At 40.8% G+C, this 23,331-nt stretch overlaps 1 protein-coding gene across 7 annotated transcripts in view; it reads right to left on the minus strand.

Annotated features, from left to right (window-relative positions):
• The window catches only part of CHL1 (cell adhesion molecule L1 like), a 65,667-nt gene that overhangs the window by 35,531 nt on the left and 6,805 nt on the right, over nucleotides 1-23,331 (minus strand). For 4 of the 7 annotated variants that reach the window (XM_072128893.1, XM_072128892.1, XM_072128891.1 and 1 more), the window contains exon 2: nucleotides 4,006-4,165. In XM_072128893.1, coding sequence (XP_071984994.1) covers nucleotides 4,006-4,087 — 82 coding nt within the window. In that variant the 5' untranslated portion in view covers nucleotides 4,088-4,165. Of the gene's footprint in view, nucleotides 1-4,005; nucleotides 4,166-19,852; nucleotides 19,961-20,034; nucleotides 20,191-20,497; nucleotides 20,517-23,331 lie in introns of those variants that run through there. The other 3 variants (XM_072128890.1, XM_072128888.1, XM_072128889.1) reach the window with 3 other exon arrangements.

Genomic DNA, 23,331 nt, shown 5'->3' on the forward strand with positions numbered 1-23,331 from the left:
TCCTGGAGGCCCATGGGCTCCCAAAGCACCAACCCAGTTTTTAACTGCACCAGGGCCGCCATTATGGGAGATCTAGTGGGACTGTGTTCACGTGCCCCCCCCCCCCCGTTTTCCAAACAAAAGGGGGGCCCTACGGTCAGATGCGCCAAAATTCTGAGTGGTGACCCTGTACTGCCCTAAAGAGAAAATAGAGCGTGCACTCCACCCTTTTAATTCTGATACGCGCCCAGGCTTCTATGCACATGTATACATTTAGAAGTTCAATAGCGTGATACAAGACATAGATGCCACTCACCAGATTCCAAGGCGCAGTAAAGCGTGCCACAGAGACAGGCCGTTTCAAGCAACTTTAGGCTTCTTCAACCAGGTTGAAAAAGCATGGAGTGTGTGACGTGGAACGTCCCTGTGGTGTGCATCCAAACCTAGGCCTGATTTGCTATAATAAAGAAACTTTGCACCAACATTTCAACCCTAACAACCCTAAGGCTACATTCACATGGCCATTGGTGAACGTATATACGGCCGCCGTATATACATCATATATATGTCCTCCATTGGCCAGCAATGGGCGCACGGAGCCGTACAGAGTGGTACGGTGCAGCACACCTGTGGCACTGTACCATTCCGTACCAAGGGAAAAGATAGGACATGTCCTCTCTTTCCCCGTAATAGGGCACTGTGCGCCATGTAACTTAATGGAGAGGGGTGCTCATCCCCTCCTCCTCTCCTGGGTGCCGACGTTTACCCGCCATGCTACGGCACACGCTCATCTGAATGTAGCCTTAGACAGATATTATGCCTTGACATCATCCCTGCATAATCATTTGGGTAGTGGCTATATTTTCAACTCGTTTTGACATACATATAGAAGTTCCTCCAAAGGTTTTTAAAAAGAACCTGCTACCTCTGCTACAACCAAAAGCCCCAAATAGTACCTTGTTTAATACTTAAAATGTTGAAATGGTATTTTTATATCTTGAAAACATTCCGGCATTCTTCTAAAAAACACTTTTATTCATGTCTTGACAAAAAAAAAATCAAGGAGGCAGGAAATCTCAACTATCCAGTCAAACTACCCTGCCCCCTCATGACCATTTGGACTGTTAAAGGGGTTGTCCACTTTCAACAAATAATTGATATGGCTTGAGTAAGGAAAAGTTAAACAATTTTCCAATATACTTTCTGTATCAGTTCCTCACCATTTTCTAGATCTCTGCTTGCTTTGCTTCTATAGAAAGCTTCTAAGTTTACTTCCAGTGGATGGAATCTGTCCATGGTTATGTGATAGACACAAAGGTGCATGAGCCGTTACTGTCACATAACTCCTATTACTCTCAGTGATTAGAACGGCTCGTGCACCTGCGTGTCCATCATATCACATGGACATGGAAGTAAATAGAGAAGCTTTCTATAGAATGGCAGCAAGCGGAGTTCCTGAAAACCATGAGGAATAGATACAGAAAGTATATTGAAAAATTGTATAACTTTTCATTACACAAATAATATCAATTATTTACTGAACGTGGACAACCCCTTCAACCTTGGCCCCCTAGCGCCAATGTCACTTTATTCTTCCTTGGCTCTCTTGCTCTTGAAGGGGTTAACTCTGGGCATAATTGGCCCTACTTTAATATTATGATGGTAATTCTCATATTCTCATTGTGACCTAATATTCTGGTTCAGGTGACCGATTTGCCTAAATTTATAATGTATCATTACAATACAAACTTTATTATACAGCAACATAATCCACAATATAAATAATAGTATACAGGCAGTACAAGATAGGTTCGGTATGTTTGTTCTTAAGTTGAATTCGTATGTAAGTCGGAACTGTATATTTTATAATTGCAGCTCCAGACAATTTTTTTTGGTCTCTATGACAATTGGATGTTGGACTTTCATAAGAACAATTGTTAACAAAAAAGCTTTGATAACGGTTACAGCTGTTTATTGTAGTCTAGGGCTAAAGTACAGTAAATTACCAATTACCAGAGGTCCGTTTGTAACTAGGGGTCATCTGTAAGTCAGGTGTTCTTAAGTAGGGGATTGCCTGTAGTATGATCAGGAAAATGCAATGTACATAAATGACAACAAAGGAAACAGAAATCGTCAAATACTGTAATGATCAATGGGGAAGGAGATGACAGGGTCTGTTCAGTGCATAGAGTCTAAATCATCATTAGCTGGAAGAATTCGAGTTAATTGTAAGTGTCGGGTAATTTAGAGAAATCATCCCTGATGTGTCCTGACAAGGATGTATAATATTCATGATGGGGATGGCAGCACAAAGGGAGGTGAATATTTCTAAGACTAAAGATGAATCACTTTTTATGGCTGTCAAATATTCTCCTGCAGTATTCTGCATAATACAGGGCAGGATTGGCATTTAAGAAAATATACAGTTTGGTTTCAACTTGTTGGGTTCAATTTTAGCTTGGAAATAGTTCAAAGATGATCATATAATATCCAAAAGATGCATCATTTATGAGTGTGTCCAATCAATGCTGCATGTTCTGTCAGTGTAACATTTGCATAGTTTGTACCGTGTTTGCACATGTCAAGTTCACTTATGTTTCTATAGAAAGTACGGGTGCTTTTCCACCGAATCTGAATCTAATTAACAGTCAAGGGAAAATCTCTATTCATAATTATACAAATGTAGACCACATACATGACATCCTCATCATTTCTCATAATAAACCATTACATTTTATATATAATTTTCACTCTGCAGATGTGTAATATTGGGAATTACAGACTGTCAGTGTTATTAAGACACTGCTGGAGATCTATGAGCTAGTACCACAGCTGTTTTTTGGTAGAATGACTTCAACTCTGACTTCTGTGATTGTACAAGGACATTCTCTGTAATTTATATGACATCCATGGAAAACGTTACAGTTCCATATATACACTACAAAAGGCACATTCTTACATGTTGCTAGTTCCTTAGTTGCTTTGTGATACAGCACAATACAGGTTAACATGACCACATTACATTTCATAAGGGAAACGATTATTCAATTAATTAGCGTTGATTGGAGTGTTCATTTAAGATACATGGAGTTAATTGGGTGGACGTGGATGGAAAAAAGGTGGCAACCTCCATATTACATCCAGGGGGTAGGGAGAAGTTCTCTAAGATGGACCATAGGTTTATTGTGGTCCAGTAAAATTTGTTAGAATTTGATTAAATTCAGTAGTCCATGTTGAAAAAGAACATAGTCGATGCAGTCATTTTACGGTAATCCCATCTTTCTCCACGTAGCGAAAGAGTTTAAAGGCCAACTCTAATTCACACTGGAAATGGCAACTGTACACTAAAGTACCACGCAGAGTGCGATAATTCAAGATATTTGCCTGTGGCACCAGATGAAGATGACTCAAATAACCTCGCCCATTATTTAACTGAAGATTGCAAATAGTGGTATAAAAACCTATGGCAACAGAGTAAATATTAAATCACTATCACTATCTCAATATGGTTTTAACTTGGGAGAAATAAGCTTTTTACCTCTAAAATCTTTTTACTGGTACTGAATTGCTCAAAGCAAATTGGGGGTTTTTGGAAAAAAATGTAATATTTCAAACCAGAACAAAACTGCAACTATATCTTTATAATCTTCTTTTACACAATTTTGTAAGGGCTGGTCAGGAGCTCTTCTATTGTATATTTAATGGTAAGGAAGTGAGTAATACAAAGTGTAATAAAACAAGGTGTTCAGGTTGATCTATTACATATGATTAAAGGAGGGTGTGAATTTTGAGGTTAAGCTCCACCTCGGTGCTCAAAAACATGTGAAATACATAAATACTGTATATATACTGTATATATTCATATCTTTCATGAACAAATCGAAAACTCCTCTCCTTACCAAACCTACCTGCAATTATGACATTCATGATAAAATACAAATATAACATTTTATTTTGCCCAAAAAATATCTATTGTTATAGAATTTTTGTTGCACACCAATTTCCTTAAAAAAAAAAAAAACTTACCTTCAAGTGGTATTTCTACAGCCTTAATGCATGTTGTAAATGACAGGAGACAGAAAACAAGTCTTCTCCAGAGGCAGAGCATCTTCTTTATGATGAGACTGTTTGATCGTCGTCTTCCTTCCAGCCGTCAATCATAGAGCACATTAGACAATCGCTGCACCTGCAGAGCGAGACAAAACAAATCATTGTCTTCCAGCATGAAAGGATACATGGCACAAAAGAAGAGCGTTTTACTGTATTCTGCGCAGGTGGATATGTAACATGCCTGACTATCCTGGTAATGTTGTATTGTAGGTTATTATATTAGACCCTGTACTTACTTTTTGTTCTTGTTCAGATGCTTAATCATCAAAGAGTTGGCTCATTAACAAGTGGAACATCTGATCTATAGGAGAAGCTGATACTTTGTGGCAGAAGTCTCTATAATTGATCGACTCACCGGTCTCATGTCCAATCTGGTACTCTACACAAATCTGATATACCAATTGTTTGCTATGCCCCCAGCTAAAAAGAGGGTTTAACTGTTAAACAAAAATGTATGTTCGGTGGCAGTCCAACCACCCCCCACATAAATATAAGCAGTTCCCTCTTTGATTTTAGATATAGCTCCCCTTTAATGACTTTAAATACTGAGCTTCCCTTCATTATTTAATATATAGTGACCCCTTAATTATTTTACATACAGCACCTCTTAATGAATTTATATACAGCCTCCCCGGCTATACAGTTCCACGTATATACTTATATACACAACTACCAGCCCTATACAGTGCTCCATCAATAATTTGTATACTTATACATACCACTATGTTTTGCCTCAGCTGCTGTGGAAGGACCCAGGCGGAAAAGTGATGGCACCGCACCTTCTGTGTTGTGGAAATTGTGCGTGCAGAGCTTGCTCCCAATCAATGGTGACTGTGTCTTCAAGACATAGATAGCATTGATTCTTTTATATCTTGTATGTTTCACCCTATAGCTTTAGGCAGGCCTGTCATTTCAGTGGGTGATACCTAATCCTTTTCACTTTAGAGGGACTTGTGGTCGGTTTGCTAATCATTGGGTTATCTTAGCAGTCGGACACCTAGTGATCAGACACTTATCCCCTATTCGGTGGATCGAGAGTGCATGCCTTTAGATCTGGCTGTACAAACTGTTAGAAACAAATAAGGTAAAACCCATTCAGTTCAACCTAAAACGTCACCGGCCGTGCTTGATAGTCCAATAACGTGGTCTGGTCCTATAGTGCACAGGCAAACTGTTAACCAGGTCAAATAACTGGACATTTTCATTTCACTTTGCAGGACTTTAATATTCATAGCCTAAGGAAGCCCAAGGGATCAGATCTGTAGCTTTAAAATGGTAGAACCTTTAGAAGATATCATTTTATATGCTGCTTTGCTTCCTGCAAAATGCTTTCAAATGTATTCTGCAGACCCTTAGTAAATTCTGACACACTTCAAAACCACTTTCAGCAGTCATTTGTTTACAGTCATTGGGCAGGATCAGTGCTGTATAATGACCTTTTAGTTGCTTTCAGCCCATCCTTGCATAAATACAGTGTCGCAGTGTGTAATTAATAACATCCGTCCTGACATCCAGAACACTAGGGGTGAGTTCAGAATTGTTTAAAATGAATAATAGGTGGCTGAGTCTAATATTGAAGTTCAGTTCCATTTATTTCAATAGGAGTTCTACAGAATGTACCATCTGCCTAATTCATGTGAATTTGCAGTCAAAAAGAAGAGGCTACAATAATAGTCAATATGCCATAATTTGACAACACTCCTGAGCAATAAGCCCATATGCAATTTTTTCAAGAACCCAACTTTGGCCAGACTTTATGGAAGATTAAAGTAGTTAGACATCTTTTTATAAAACTATATTAAAGGGAACTTTTCACCAGGGATCTAATTTTCACTAAAGACAGGTTACAGCAGCCCATTACAGCTGCATTGCACATCTGCCTTTCTACTTTCTCTCAGCATTTGCATTACAATATAATTGTGTGGTTAACTTATATGGCTTCCTGACAGAATTCTGTGTTTAGTCCCAGGGAATGGCTTTGGTTTTGATGCATTTAAAAAACAACAAGTGACACGTGACTTGTCTGTGCTGATCACTCCTCAGCTCTCAGCCCCCACCTTTGTGCTCTTTCACTGGAACAGAGGTCACAGCATGGTGAGATGACATCAAAGGGGGAGGGAGGAGCAGTACAGGAGCACAAAGGTGGGGGCTCAGAGCTGAGGAGTCTGTAGCACAAACAAGTCACGTGTTGTTTTTTTTTTACATGCATAGAAACAAAAGCCCAACCCCTGGGACTACACAGAGGATTCTGTCAGGAAGCCAGATATATTATAACACACAATTATATTGTAACACAATTTCTTAGATAAGACAAAAAGGCAGATTTGCAATGCAGGTGTGATAGGCTTCTGTAACCTTTCTATAGTGAAAATGAGGTCCCTGGTGACAGGTTCCCTTTAAAGGTGATACCTTAGCTCCCCTGACTCTCCCCCCTGCACAGGTCACAGAGCATGCTCACAACACACACTCATATATGTCAATATAAATTGTTTTCCAATTGAAGATTTTTCTGCTGTTCTCAGCTAAAGGCAACAAACCAGGCCGGATGCCATCAGTCCCTTCCTAGATGTTGTACTATTTTAGGAAAGGTGGACTCTTTTTTTGTCCTACAAATCTTTTTTAAACCTCATATTAAAATCCATTTCCCAGTGTCCTGAAAAACAGGTTCCATTATTAAGACTGTGACAGCTCTGCAAATGTCCTCGCTTTTTCAGCCTCTAATTGATGTAATTGCTTGTAAAACTCAGAAATTGTGAGACTGCCAAGTGTTAAAACTGTAGAAAAAAGCGCCACATTGGCAACAAGACTCGGAGATTCAGAAACGCGATGGAAAATCCCTTGGTAACCAACGAGACCTTTAAGGCCACACAAGGCCACAGTCTTATTAATGAATATACTACGGGCCAACTAGATTCTTGCCACAATGTAACTAATGACGATGACTTCTAGCCTCCGAGCAATTGAATTTGGCATCAGTGTGGTATTTTTTATTCTGCTTACTTATTAGCCTTTAAAGGGCTGGTAGCATTTATTTCTATAATGTGATTTCTATACGTCGCTACTTGCTTACAAAAGGCTTATCATTGGATCCTGTCCTTAGTATTCTGACTGCCTCCTCTGAATTCATGCTTATAACAATTTAGGACAGCAATAAGAAATCTCTCTCGTTGCATTCCAATTACAAGTGTGAAAGCAGAAAAATGTACTGCTCAGTTCGGGACACCATTCCAACAAATATCTCTGATTTATACGAAATCTACCATCAAAATCCATCATGATAAACCATGGACATTACTCATAGATCCAGGCACTGGGACTGTGGCAATCTTCTTATATGTGGTATACATAGTCTCCTTCCTTCTAAAATCAACTTTTAAAATTATGCTAATGAGTCTGAAGGGCTCTGTAGGGAATTAGCAGAGTTCCTCCATGGTGTAGTGTCACAGGCTGCTGCCACAGTATGCAAGGAGCACCTCTACCCCCAGTGTGTGCTGAAACGTCCTCTGCTGTTTATTTTAGAAGGAAGGAGGACATGGATAACAAATTTGAGAAGATCACAATCACACTGCCTGGATCTATGAGTAAGTGTCCCTGGTTAATTTTTCCTTAGATTTCCTTCTATTCTCTATGGCAATGCTGTATTTTGCAGAGTATAGTACTGTCCCATAAAAATTTAATATACTGGCAAAGTCCATGTCCTTCCGCTCAACAGATGGAGAATGGAATCCCCATTCTCACAATTACTGCCACCACCTATCCTATAGAAAGAGGATGCTGCCAAACTTTTTGACAGTCACATTCGTGGTGATCTAGGGGGTGATGACGTTAAATGTCCATTGCCTAGAGACTAAGCACTTCTGTAGCCCAGATACTGTATATCATTGTGCCTACAGCTGTTTTTGTCCATTTTTCCACAAAAAAAAAAAAAAATGGCGCAGATTTATCAAACTGGCTCCAGCAGTTTTCTGGGGCATTTTGCACATAAATACATTTGCAAACTGCTTGCACAGGTATATATGAAGTGTTTGCGCCAGCATGTGGTGAATGCTCATTGAACTTAACTTAAATTACGTTTTGGTGCACATTTCCCAAGCAGTGCAGGGAAGGCTGGATTAATGAAGACCATGCGCCACTTTTGATGAATCTGCCGCACCCTGCACACTATGCAGTTTTCAAAACTTTTGATGAATGTGGCCCTATGTCTTAAATTTGTCACTTTTACTAAATGTACACACATTGCTACAAGTATCGGCATTGGTACAAGTATTACATGAGTACTAAAATTGTGACTCAACAAATGAACTAGTAATAGTTCTTTCACTTGTAGAGAACTTGAATGTTTTGCATTGATGTGGGAAGTGAAAGCTGCGTGTTACATACCTGTCATGTTAGCACTTGTGCCAATTCAGTTTTCCAGAGCTTTAAGCAGCAAGTACATAATAATAATGTCATGCCTCTATAATAGAATGACTAAGGGCATAACTCTTTCTATATTCCAGGAGCTTATTCAATGCTCTTACTTGTGATTTCATAAGGAGAAGAACAATTTTGTCTAATCTCTCCAGAATTTCTTGGGTCCATGAAACATGACATAGATTTTAAAGAGAGCCTTTAAAGAGAAGCTGTCAGACCTTAAACCAACAACAGGTGGGTCCTAAATTGACTTATATGATAGCTGTACAGGGTGTGATGTAAAAAAAAAAAAAATGTTTATACTCATCTAGATGTGAGTCTGAAGATCTCAGGATTGACACCTTCTTTCAAGTTGCTTCAATGAAACCGGGACTATACCCCCGCTACTTTGCGCATGGGCCATACCTACAGCCCTTGCGTAGTGAAGCCAGGTTCACTCCATGAAGGGGGTTATTACGTGTTCCAAACCACCTTGGCAGGTTCTCTTTAAGTGAAAGCTCTGGAGTCAAAGCTGGTCTGCAAAAGATGACATACCTCCAAATTGTCCCTGATTGAGCAGGACAGTCGTAGATTTATGGATCTGTCCCGTCATCCTTGGCGGCAGAAGTATGTTTTGGGCTTCAACTATATCTGCATCTCCTGGCCGCAGATAGAGTTGAATACAATGGAGAAATAGGATTCCATATGTTCCCATCTCCACCATTGCTTCTTGGCTGCAAAATGATGACGTTGTCGCAACTTCTAACTTCAGAACCACACACAGCTTTAGCAGTGAAGAGGAAAAGGACAGATGCATGTGGAAAGGAGGATTTTTGGGAGTTGGGTAATTGGTGGGGTTATGAATTAAAAATCTTTGTCCCTCTTTTACCATCTGAAAAGTGGAAGGTGTGTACTTAGTTGGGGCATCAGCAAACTGCCTAAAGGAAATGGTGACAAAAACCTAAATGATTGTGGAAGAAAGTCTTCAGAAGACCTTCTTTGTAGCCTATTCATTTTCCTAGACAATATTTTCTGTTCCAGGTTTTTAAATCTATCACATCTATATGCATTTACGTTCCCAACTATAAAAAGGTTACATAAAACAGAGATGATCCCCGACCCTTCTCCAAATACTTGGATCCGGCATGTTACAACAGTAAAGTAATTCAAATGCTGGCATCTTTAGAATTAGTTTACAATGCACCACGCTGGTTTCAACATATCATGTATGTAGACTGTATTATTAAACACAGATCAGTGAGTCAGTGTTATTTGTGTTAAAATATGTACCCTCTGGGTATAGTTGACAGACCCTTCATAGGAAAACTCCCAGATCAAAGCACTACCTAAAATGGGAAAGGTAATCGTACAATTTAATAGCATTGCTCAGATCAGGAGGGTGTGGGGGACTGTATAGTCACAACATTAAGCCATGCTACTGCTTCCATACAGTATCTGAATCTTTAGTTATGTTCTACTTATGCAAAGTCTCATAAAGTATATTGCTAAGCAGCCCATACAAATTCATGTATGTAAGCTACACTTGACAATTTTGGTGGGTTCTGTTTGGTTTAGGAGATTTTCAAACTTTTTCCAGCAGTAATGGATTATAATACAAGTGGTTTAGGCAGCCACCTATGGCCCATGGCCACTTAAAGCGTTCACCAAATTTGATACTGCCCTGTAGAGAGATATCTCATTTCTGCACTCTTCACACATGCAAGAGCCCTTTCAGGACCTTTGAAGGTCTTTCAAAAGCTGATAAACTACAGCATTGAAAACTGAGAAAGTGTCAGGTGGGAAACTTTCCAGATGTCATACGTAGACACTCAATCCTTTTGTTTTTCGGACAAAAAGACCATCACTAGAGCAGTCCGGCAGTGGCTTTCCTCTCTCTACTATTCTGTATACACTGCTTGACCAAGGATGTGTGTGTAGGGTAGTTGGTTGATATGGTTCATGGCTGAACAAGAGTTTGATACAGTTCTATGCCAGTTCTCCTGCCTGGCATAGATTTGCGCTATAACCTGCGCCTGGTCCTTTCGTAGGCGATAGCTGGTGAGTGTGACTCCACAATGTGGCATCACTCCCACCCTACTCACGTAGCGTTGAGGGGTAAATAGTGGCGATTCTTGGCTCTCCCATGATTTTGGTATGTGATAAATCCCCCACAATGTACTGAAGCTTTTTATTTATATCAGTTGCGCTTAATTCTGGCGCATTGTTGCACCAGATTAATCACAAGCTACAACCATATGTGATGAGTTGAGTTCATGACTCTTATTAATCACTTTTCTTTAAGCACAGTTTAGGCACAATGTTAGATTCGGGCACTCCGTGTGATCCTCCTACAAGCTCCTCTCCCGCACCCCAGCATGAGAATAACCCTCACAGCAGAGCCCAGGTGTGTGACACCTTGCACCCAGTGACCTCCTCCTGGAGGAGATCCCTCAATGCTGATCTTCTGCTGCCCCCCTGTAATTCTGGCCAGTATCCTCCTCAGACACTGATACATGGGGACACTTCTCTGTACTGTCTGCAAAATCCTACAAACTTCTCTTCCATCCTGCTCTGAGCTGCTGCTTTTGCAGATTGTTTGTAAATAGAAGGTCATGAACTGTAAACAGAGGCTGCAGGTAGTGTCTGTAGTGTCTGCTGAGCTCTGCTCTGCTGGGGATACACTGCTCTGCACAAGTGCTCCGTGCTTACTTCTCAGTTTACGCCACCTTCAGGCTGAAGTTTTTGCTCCCATATAATTACTAAGTGACCAATGCTATCATATAATGACCAGATAATACCACCATATTTATACGCCCATGCAGTTAATAAAAAGTACAACATTTTTCTGAAAAACATTAACATAAAGCAGAGCAAATAAATCACCTGCAAACAGAGGGGTTAATGTATTAAAAAGGACCCTTTGCACGCCAGTTTTCTTCCCCAATGGCATGAAGTGGCCTTGGTCTACTACAAACTCTGGTCTCTCAGAAGATCCGGGAACCTGGACTTTTCAAAGGCATTTGACACCGTGCCACATAAAAGGTTGGTATATAAAATGAGACTGCTGGGAATAGGAGAAAATCTGTGTATTTGGGTAAGTAATTGGCTTAGTGATAGAAAACAGAAGGTGGTCATTAATGGCACATTCTCAGATTGGGTTGATGTTACCAGTGGAGTGCCACAGGGGTCAGTATTGGGGCCACTTCTTTTTAATATTTTTATTAATGACCTTGTAGTGGGTTTACACAGTCAAGTTTCAATATTTGCAGATGATACTAAGCTGTGTAAAGTAATAAATACTGAGGTCGATAGTTTAGCATTACAGAGGGATTTGTGGAAGCTTGAGGGATGGGCAGAGAAATGGTTGATGAGGTTTAATGTAGATAAATGTCAAGTTATGCACTTGGGCCATGGAAACAAAAAGTATAATTATGTTCTAAACAGTCAATTACTTAGTAAAACTGAAGCTGAAAAGGACTTGGGGGTATTGGTGGATGGTAAACTTAATTTTAGTGACCAGAGCCAGGCGGCTGCTGCTAAAGCAAATAAAATAATGGGATGTATCAAGAGAGGAATAGATTCTCATGATAAAGACATAGTTTTGCCCTTATACAAATCCCTGGTCAGACCACACATGGAATATTGTGTACAGTTTTGGGCACCAGTGTATAAAAAGGATATAGTAGAGCTGGAACGGGTGCAGAGGAGAGCAACCAGGATTATTAGGGGAATGGGGGAACTAGAATACACTGACAGATTAAAAAATTTGGGATTATTCAGTTTAGAAAAAAGACGACTGAGGGGAGACCTCATTACAATGTACAAATACCTGAACGGACAGTACAAGGATCTCTCCAAAGATCTTTTTATACCTAGGCCTGTGACCAGGACAAGGGGGCATCCTCTACGCTTAGAGGAGAGGCGATTTTACCATCAACATAGACAAAGGTTCTTTACTGTAAGAGCAGTGAGACTGTGGAACTCTCTGCCGCAGGAGGTTGTTATGGCGGACTCTATGTACATGTTCAAGAGAGGCCTGGATACCTTTCTGGAGAGAAAAAATATCACAGGTTATGGGGATAAAACATTTATTTAATTCTTAAAGGTTGGACTTGATGGACTTGCGTCTCCTTCCAGCCTTATATACTATGATACTATGAACCTCTGCCAGGGTCTGTTTAGACCAGATCTGACTTGGTGAAAATTGCAGCTATAGTAGACTACAAGGGGCATAACTACAGTGATAGTAGCCATAGCAGCCGCTTTGGGACCCACAGTGTCAAGGGGCCCCATCACCTGACCTGACACTAAAGAATTGAGGATATGCATCATTATATACATTTTATCCTGCATGTTGCACAGCATATCTTGTATATAACATATATGTGATGTATATATGCTGTATGTGTGTGTATCTGTGATGTGTATATGCTATAGGTGTACATGGTGTATGGTGTGTATATAGGCTGCACTTCTGTATATGTGTGTGTATATGTGATGTGCATATGCTCTATATTTGTTCGTTTGTGTGTAAGAGTGTATAAATGTGTGTGTATGAAGTACTTTATGTTAATATATAGAGGTATATAAATGTGTGTATATATGAGAGGAACATGTATATTTTAAGCGGTAAGTTGGCCCCATTCAGAAGTCTGCTATGGGGCCCTGCCTCTCCCAACTGGGTGTCACCAGTTGGGGCCGTGCCCCTCCATAGGCTTGTCGATTTGTTCTTACATTTTTAGGCTACATTCACATTGTTGGGTGCCATGGAGAGGAGAATGGGTGACCCCTCCCCTCTCCATAGAAATGCACGGCGTACGGGCCGTAACACTGGGAAGGATAGGACATGCTTGAAAATGTCTTGATTGAATAGACGAAACGTCGCATCATGAAGGTGGAATAAAAACACATTTACGGAGTGCTGCTTCAGTATTTTCTTCTTTCCTATCTTTTCCCTGTGTACCGAGTAGTACAATGACGCGTGCAGCACCATATCGCTCCGTGCGGTAATTACCGTCTATGGGGGGCATATGTACTGCCGCAAGCTTGTGGCCGTACATACGTCCCCCATACGGTCTTGTGAATGTACAATAAGAAATTATGCTCCGGAATTGTTATTACATAGGGAAAGCAAGTTTTTTACTGAAACTTTACTAGTCAACGCCTTTGTAAAAATCTGTGTGCAATAATTTTCCAACAAAAGAGAACAAGAGGCACAGAGCAGCACCAAAGCCAGAGGGTACAGAGGTATACAGAAGAAAGCAGCCTCCAGTGTGCCCGCTCTGTCCTTGGGCACATGAGGGTGTTTCCCTAGACAAAAACATTGATTGTTGACATCTAATAGCAGCTGAAGAGTGAGTAAACAGCGCAGATCTAGGGCACAATTCGTAACGCCGGCCGTAGCCAAGATAAATATTGGCTAAGGATCCAACAGTTTACCCCATTGAAAGGCCATTGGTTGGCTACTTGCTTTCATGAGCCACCACTCTATAGAATTCAGGATCCAGAAATCCTCAATTATTAAAACCTCAATTATTAAAACCGTCTAGCAAGAATAAACTGGTCTCTGGGCAACAAAATCCAGTTAATTGTGTTAATCTTACTAAATCATCAATAAAGAATTAGTTTGCTGTTTGGATTGTCTTGTAGTCGCCATAACCTGTAGCTCTTTTATAATTGCTCTTGCATGGATATAACTGTCCCCCCATAACCGATTCAGGATCAGAGTACTCAGGGCTGGATTAAGAAAACCATAGGCCCAGGGCTGTAAGAAGTCACTTCCTATATATGGTACTAGAATCAAGCATCATGGGCAATGGACCATGCATCCCTTCTTCCTTCTTTCAATCTGCAGTTTTAGGGCCTTTGGAGGACCTCTAAAGGTCCTGAAATGGCTCTTGTTTACATGTGTATTGAGAGCAGAATATACAAGGATTTCATGGGTGAATTCTCTTCCCAGTATAAAATTTGCTGGGGGGTCTGGGTGGCCATGAGCCCCCCTAGAAGACAACTGCCCAAATGGCCTATATTAAGATCCAATACTGAGAGTCCTGAACCTCCTTGTTACCAAAAAAGAAATTGGGAAATCTCTACTTGGTAGGTTATTTTTAGAACTTTTCAAGAGGGGGCTAATAAGCCCTAAGGCACCATAACCAAGGAGTAAAAATTAACTTTTATTAGTAATAATTAATAAATGATGAACAAAAAATTGGTTTAAAAGCACAGGGTTGCATCCACATCACGTGTGCATATGTCCTAGTGCTGATTGTACGGATCAGCCAGACTAGATATTGTGAATTGTCACATGTGCATTGGTGGGGCAGACTGTGACTATGGGTGATATCTACGGTGTGTCAGGTGAGACTCCAAGCATGGAGTGTGTACAATTTGTAACTAGAGCAGGTGGGTGCAAAGGGGCGCTGTTCACTCCTCCTGGTCAATGCGGGAGGGGTTAATTCCTTTATTACCCAAGCGAATTATTGGGGGGAATATTATGATTATATTACACCCCTATGAGGGTCCAATTGGTGTGACCCGATGGGGAAGTTTCAGTGGTGGAATACTTAAAGTATTGAAGAAATTTAACTACAGTCAGCCCCCCAATAGGGCAGACTGAACTGGACAGCGCCTCTAGAAGGATATCATGTGGTTTTATCCTCCCTGCATGCTGATTATCAGCAAAACCAGTCTAATTCATGTGTGTGAGACGACTGGTTTTGCTGATAATCAGCATGCAGGGAGGATAAAACCACATGATATCCTTCTAGAGGCGCTGTCCAGTTCAGTCTGCCCTATTGGGGGGCTGACTGTGGTTAAATTTCTTCAATACTTTAAGTATTCCACCACTGAAACTTCCCCATCGGGTCACACCAATTGGACCCTCATAGGGGTGTAATATAATCATAATATTCCCCCCAATAATTTGCTTGGGTAATAAAGGAATTAACCCCTCCCGCATTGACCAGGAGGAGCGAACAGCGCCCCTTTGCACCCACTTTCTCTAGTTACAAATTGTACACACTCCATGCTTGGAGTCTCACCTGACACACCGTAGATATCACCCATAGTCACAGTCTGCCCCACCAATGCACATGTGACAATTCACAATATCTAGTCTGGCTGATCCGTACAATCAGCACTAGGACATATGCACACGTGATGTGGATGCAACCCTGTGCTTTTAAACCAATTTTTTGTTCATCATTTATTAATTATTACTAATAAAAGTTAATTTTTACTCCTTGGTTATGGTGCCTTAGGGCTTATTAGCCCCCTCCTGAACCTCCTTAGCACTAAAGTCTAATGGGGCATATTTATCAATTTGTTCATGTAATTTGCCACAAAAAGTCTGTGCTATATCTATTTTAGGGTTTTAGACACTTGGGGCATGGCTTTGCAGGAAAATTATACATCAGATTAATCATTACTACTGATACAAGTAATAGGGGGCACGGACACAATGGGGGGATTTAGCAATTTGTCTCAGGTTCCGCCCGTTTCTAGCTAGAAAACACTTGTCTTTCTCTGCAACAGATTTATCAATGTGATGATGAATTCTGGTGCAGTATAAGACTGTCGGTTTCTAGTTCAGACCTACTTTTAGTTGGTCTAAACTGCCCAAAATTTTGCCGCACGGACAATTTCCAGCAAACCACGCCCCTTTCTCACAAGGACACGACCACCTCCCAGAAGGCCACACCTTCTTAATCAGACAAGTCGGGAAAGTACCAAAACTGGTCTAAAAGCCATGATAACTGTGGTGCAAGGCATTTTAGACAGTGTTCTTGGTGAAAAACCACCAGAATTGTAGCGCAAGTGCGTTTATAAATCCCCCCCAATATACTCCCACCAATTCAAATGGATGGTTTCCAAATAACACCACCAAAAAGAGGAAACAAAAACTAAATATAGAAAGCATAAAATGACACTTTATTAGATTACAACAAATCCATTTAAAAAGACAACAGACATAGAAAAAATCCACCAAAGGTCAAATACCTAAATATACATAATAAATAGATCACAATAACCTGTAGAGAGGTATGGAAGGTCTAGTCCTCAGAACAAGTCAAGGTATTTGCCTACAAACAAGTATTTCACATTACCCAGAGGAATAACAGAGGGCAATGGACACATATACAGGTATATACAGACCAAGGGTGGACACCTTTTTGACAATGGTTAAAATATTTAGCTATTTTGACCATCGGTCTATGTTGTCTTTTTAAATGGATTTGTTTTAAATGATCTAATAAAGTGTTATTTTATGCTTTCTACATTTTGCTGAAAAATCTGGCACAGTATTAGATTGTCTAGTTTACCTTTGAGGCACTTTTGATAAATCTGTCACAAAATTTCCATTTTTTGTCCTGTGTTTGTTTCGAGGTTTTTTTTTTAATGTGCCTAGCTAGTGTGGTGATATATTACATGTTTATTTTAGGGTATTTTAGGACTTAATGCCAATTTGCCAGAGAGGTAAGTATGTGTAATATGCGTTACTATATGTATCTGTATATCCGTGTATGCATATGTGTGTATTATATATACTGTATATGTGTGTAATGTGTATATGACACTATTTCTTGTGTATGTGCATTAGTATTATGTGCATTAGTATATTTGCTTATTTACTTGTCCAAAATTCCTTACATCGCATTTATGATCTACCGTATATACTCATGTATAATCCGAGTTTTTCAGCACAAAAAATGTGCTGAAAAACGTCCCCTCGGCTTATACACGAGTCACTAACCAGCTGTAAGGAGTAAAAAATACTTAAAAAATAATAAACGTATATACTCACCCTCCGGTGGCCCCGATGTGCAGCGCTGCTCCCCTGATGTCCGCGCCGCTTGTCTTCAGGCTTCTGCGCCCGTCTTCTTTCTTCTGCAGGGCGCCGCCATGTCTTTCCCCCGGACGGCGCCTAGTATGACGACAGCAGAGAGCAATGGCGGCGCCCTGCAGAAGAAAGAAGACGTGCGCGGAAGCCTGAAGACAAGCGGCGCGGACATCGGGGGAGCAGCGCTGCACATCGGGGCCACCGGAGGGGCAGGCTGTATACTACTAAGGGCAGGCTGTATACTACTGGGGGCAAGCTGTATACTACTGGGGGCAGGCTGGGTTGGCTGCATACTATAGGGGGCTGGTTGGCTATATACTGGGGGGGTCTGTGACCAATGCATTTCCCACCCTCGGCTTATACTCAAGTCAATAGTTTTTCCCAGTTTTTGGTGGTAAAATTAGGGGTCTCGGCTTATACTCGGGTCGGCTTATACTCGAGTATATACAGTATTTTAAATACTTTATGAGAGAAGTTGTGCCTTGTCCAATAAGGGGTGAGGGCTTATCAGAAAAGGTTCACACTACATACATATTAGCAGGTCACACTTCATTTATTTCTATTTACATTTTTTGCCATTGGGCATAACAAATTATTCTTCTATATCCAATATGTTTACAATCTTAAATACCCAAATATGAAATACACAGATAATAGAAAGCCTAAAAATGAACAACATATCATCTGCACATTTAATGTTCCACTCGATCCTTCTCTATAGCTTAGTATTGATAAGTCTAGCCCATTGTGTGTGAACATGTGTTTATAAAGTGTCCACGACACATTTGGGTCGTGGCTGCACTGTACCTGACGTGACACAAATTTCTTCACATAACCGGGCTTTCCAGTGCACAGCTGGACCATGCGCCACATTTATTACCACGACTCCAACTGTGCCACGCACTCTGGGAGGGATTTTTTCCCCACTGTGGGACTAATAAAGGATTATCTTATCTTATCTTAATTGTGTCGCAACCTCGACAGTCGGCATCTGACATCCGACTATGGAAAGCATAGCCCGATGCATTAAAGTAGCGCGCGGCTGTAAGAAATTAATGCGCAGATGGAACTTATCAGTCGGGCGACATAAAAATGGTGACACAAATGAGATAAGCGCCCAAATCGTACATGGGTTATGCCTGTTTTTCTTTTTCTTTTGATTTCAGACCATTTTTTTCCTGGTCTGTGCCAAAAACTGCGCCTAAAAAAGCCACCAAACTCCACATAAATTTAGCGGCTAATGTGGAAAATATAGGCAACGCCAACTTGGGCCAAAAATGACGGACGAGTCAGGATAGTCGGAAACATCTGTTCTTTCTGGCGCAAACGCATTATAAATGATCCGCAACACCCGACGCTTTTTTGGTGCATATAAGATAATACATCTGCCCCTCTATGTTAAAGGTGGAGCAGTGCAGGGGGCGCCAGATTCATGAAGAACGGGCGCCACAATTCATTAATCTAGTGCCCTCTGACTGCACTGGGAAACTGCACCGTTGCACTGTTTTTGACAATTGAGGCCCAAAACATTGGAAGGGTGCTGGTACTGTATATATATATATATATATATATATATATACATGGGAATATCCTACACTGGGGGATAGGTTTCTATATATAGTACCACATCCTACTGTTACTGACCTTATCATTACTGTTTTATATCTTTACAGCCCAATAAATGATTTTTACAATGTTGTATTGTACTTGTATTACAGTCTGTTCATTCTCAAACTATTCCGCCCCCCGGTTCTGGTTTCAGTATTCCTATTATATTATCATATTATAATACACATATCTTACATGTATCTCCTATAACGGGATAAGAGGTTACATGTCTGATTACTCAGGGTGTGACTGGTCTGCAGGCAATAAATGGGGGTCCCCCATGTATAAAGAACTAGAGCACATACTTGGTCAATGCTCCGATCACTGTGGGAGCGAGATGTGGAAGTCCCATAGAAGTGAATGGAGAGGTGGCTCAGGATGCACAGTACTGTTTCATCATGTGGGCCACATTAATACCCTAATACTTATGATTGATGGGCGTATTCCCTTATCCTATGAATATGTAATTAGTAGAAAAAGCCTTTTTATGAATACATTCTGAAAATGTGTACATTTTAGCACTTAATACATGTGGTAGATTTTACATTTTTAGTTCTATCCATCATCCTTCATCCGTGTACCGTACATACAATATTAGTGATTATTCATATAGAATAATTAAACCGCTTGCAGAATGCGTTCACCTGGGAATCTTTCCTCGAGGGGCTATGAATGCATTTGTCACAAATGGTAATCTCACTGCAAAGCTGTCAGGTTCAGGCCGCGGCTTCGTGCTAATAAACATATAACATTAATAACTGCGAGACAAGTTTAAGAACCCGTAATGACAGCCTGACACACGGCCAAGAACTAAGTCTAAGTAATTGTACATTTTTAGCATGCAAAACAACAACAACAACAATAATAATAGAATATAATCAGTATTCCTAGAATTATATGTCTATCTGCATAATAAAGCGTTACCTTTGTGTCCAGCTCTCTGGAAATGATGGATAACATGAAAAGTACTCTAGGAAATATAGTGGTAGGTGGATGCATGAAGCCGCACCCATACATTCAGTGCAATGTAACTGACATCATACCGGGCTGTCATATACAATGCACTATCCCTATAATTGAGCGCTAGAGCAGACAACTGTACTCACCCTATGTGTTGCCAGAGATTATCCTCTTAGTTGTATAATACCCAGTACAATGCTTTCTGAATGCTACAATTACGTGGCAGCGCAAGATTTCAGTGATCACAACTTAAATCCAGGTACACACTATACTTAAAGGATTGCTCAACGCTCAGTCCTTCCTGGGAAATCTGCGACTAGTCACTGCATGTTGTGGGCTCGGCCTCTGTAAAATCTCTATAGGGCATTTACACAGCCACAATAGAGAAGTGGTGCTAGAGAGGGGAGAATAAATTTATAACCTTCTTTGTCCAAATCGTTTGGTTAATTAAAGTGGAAATGAGTCTATTGTGTTGTGACAGGTATTAGAGAAGTGTCAGTGTCTGGACTTGTAACAACTCATTCCTTGTAGAGGTAAGCAGGTCACGTGCAATGCTGCAGTATAGACTATGCTCAGGGTGTAGATCTCTGTAATCTGGGGTGCAATTACCTTACTGCTAGGATAGGGGTGCAACCCCAACAATAAGCCTCACCAGCAGGACATCCTTCTTCTATACCAGTCTGTGCTTCACTACACTCATGTTTACTGTTCTTACTTCTTTTACTGTTTGTCTATATGTTGCATAGTTACATGGGTCAGAAAATAACACAGGTCCGTCAAGCTCAGCCACTTTTGGTCAATTATATATCATTATGTGTAAAAGGTCTGGGAAACTGGATGATCAGAATGATGCTGCTTCAATGTTAAAGGACATCTACCACCAGGATGAAGGATTGTAAACCAAGCACACTGACATGCTGGTGTGTGCCCCCTCTGGCAGAATCTGCTCTCCATATGCTCTTCTATGCCCTTGTATTTAAGAAAAAAAATTAATTAATTAAAAAAAGAAAAGTATGCTCCCTTAACACTCTCTAGTTAATTTTACAAATTTTAAAGGCCTTTTTTGTAAAATCCAGGGCACAAGAAGCTAAAAGAAGAGCAGATCCTGCCAGAGGGGACACACATGTCAGTGTACTTCATTTACAATCCTTTATCCTGGATAATAAAGGATAATAAGGACACAATTATGAAGAGCCAGTATCATCAATTAGGAGAAGGAAATATTTAACACATTTTGACATTGGAATGATATCTTCTTCAGGTCAGATCTACTTCAGGTGAAGAGCCAGTACCATGGAGTGTGGATATTAGATCTTAATCAATAAAGTAAAAAATATCTAAAACACATATTAACCTCAGCATGATGCTTTCTTAAGGTCAAATGAGCCTGGACAATCAGGACACAATTAGGTGTCTTAGTGGATTTCCTTCAGGTGATGATCCAGTATCATGGAGTGTGGTTCTTCCTCAATTAGGAGAAGAATATTTTTTTAATTGAATTGGATAACGGTCCTTCATCAATTACGAGGATATCCCCAACACATTTTGATATCGGAATGATGTTTTCTGCAGTTCAAATATCCTTCAAGTGATGAGCCAGTATCATGGAGCCTAGAGAGTTGTTCTTCATCAATTAGGAAAAGGATGAATACAATGGGGTTTATTTACTAAGGGTCATGGATTTCACTTTCGTCACTTTCCTCTGGGACAGGTATTTTGCATGGGATTGCGTCGCACCTGATCGAATTTTGGCACAGCTTCGCTGTCTTCCATGCGACAGAAATGGGGGGGTGGGGAGGGGGTGGCACAAAGCACTTACAGGAAGAAGAAGTTGAACTCTGTCGGACCTGAGCAGGGAATCGACACATCCAGGATGATGGGCGAAGAATCTTAGTGAATCGCGCCAAAGTGCATGATCGTCGGAACAATGCACTTTGGATGAACTCCTCGGCCGGGTAAGTAAATGTGCCCCAATGCGTTTCAATCTTGGTAAGATGTCTGATTTCCTACAGGTGAAGAACTACTATCCAGGTTCTATGCTAGTGGCCATCACCGAAGAATATCTGACCAAAGAAGGCATCATGCCAGTGTCGAAATGTGTTGAAGATATTGTCCCAGTTAATAAAGAACTACTATCCAAGCTCCATTATACTGGCTCATTATTTGAAAGTTATCTGAAGTGAACAAGACATCATTCTGATTCTGAAATAGGTTTTCGTGTTGTTTTTGTAACAAAATCCGCTGAGTAACCTAATTGTGTTGTGAGCATCTTTCACACAAGTCAACAACTTTCTGAACACCTTTCCCAGACCTTCTAACCCATTTTTGGGACTCCAGCAGTCAACTACCGTATTTTCCAGACTATAAGACGCACATAAAAGCCTAGGACTTCCTTAGAAATCCAAAGTGCGCCTTATAGTCCGGTGCGCCCTATGTATGGAGGGCAGCGGACCCTACTTACATAGGTCCCCGCTACCGGAGACCGGAGACAGCAGATCTCCAGCGGGAAATGCAGACCACGCGGCACGGACAACAGGCACCATAGCGCGTACCAACTTCTGCCGCGTGTTCTGCAGTTCCCGCTGGAGATCTGCTGTATCCGGTAGCGGGGACCTATGTAAGTAGCGTCCACTGCCATCCTCCACCTGAAGGGACCCCCTTACCCGCTCACCTCTCCGGTCTCCGCTCCGGTCGGTCTCCACTCCGGTCGGTCCCCGGACCTCCGCCACGCCCCCGGACCTCCGCCACGCCCCCGACCCTGCGCCTTATAGTCCGGTGCGCCTTATATATGGAATTATTCCATATATAAGGCGCGGACTACTAATGCGCCTTATAGTCCGGTGCGCCTAATGGCCCGGAAAATACGGTAATCAGTATACTATCACTAATTTATGAACATCTATGGAAGTTTATGGGTCTTAACTCCATAACTTTATTTAGTAATTATTTGTTTTGGATTTATAAAAAGGCTTAGAACACCTTTACCTTTTGTATTTCACATGCGTGGTGCCTTCTTTTCTCTCATCTGAGCAACTTTATATCATTAAGTGTTATATTAATTATAATTTTCATTGTGAGTAATTCAGTGTATGTCATTATTACATTTTGAGGTTTGGCTTTGCAACCTCAAAAGAAGCTTCCCTCTTCGGAATGAATACATTAAATACAAGTTCTTTTAATGTATCCGCATATAAATGCACATTAATATAAGCAGCGGCCATAAAATACACCTGTTATGGCATTGCCCATGTGTCAGCGTTTCTACATCTTTATCTGATAATAGCGCACATTTTTAAAAAGTTTTCATTTTCAAAAACATTTATAAGCAAAAGAGGATTCAAAAACAGTGAACTGGAGTCGGAGATGATTCTAAGTACACCCCACCTCCCCTAATAACTTTGTGTTAGGGTTCTGGAGGCATGCTGGGAAAGTGAAAACAAGGG

Source organism: Engystomops pustulosus, chromosome 10 (genome assembly GCF_040894005.1).
Source record: "Engystomops pustulosus chromosome 10, aEngPut4.maternal, whole genome shotgun sequence".
Classification (NCBI taxonomy): Eukaryota; Metazoa; Chordata; class Amphibia; order Anura; family Leptodactylidae; genus Engystomops; species Engystomops pustulosus.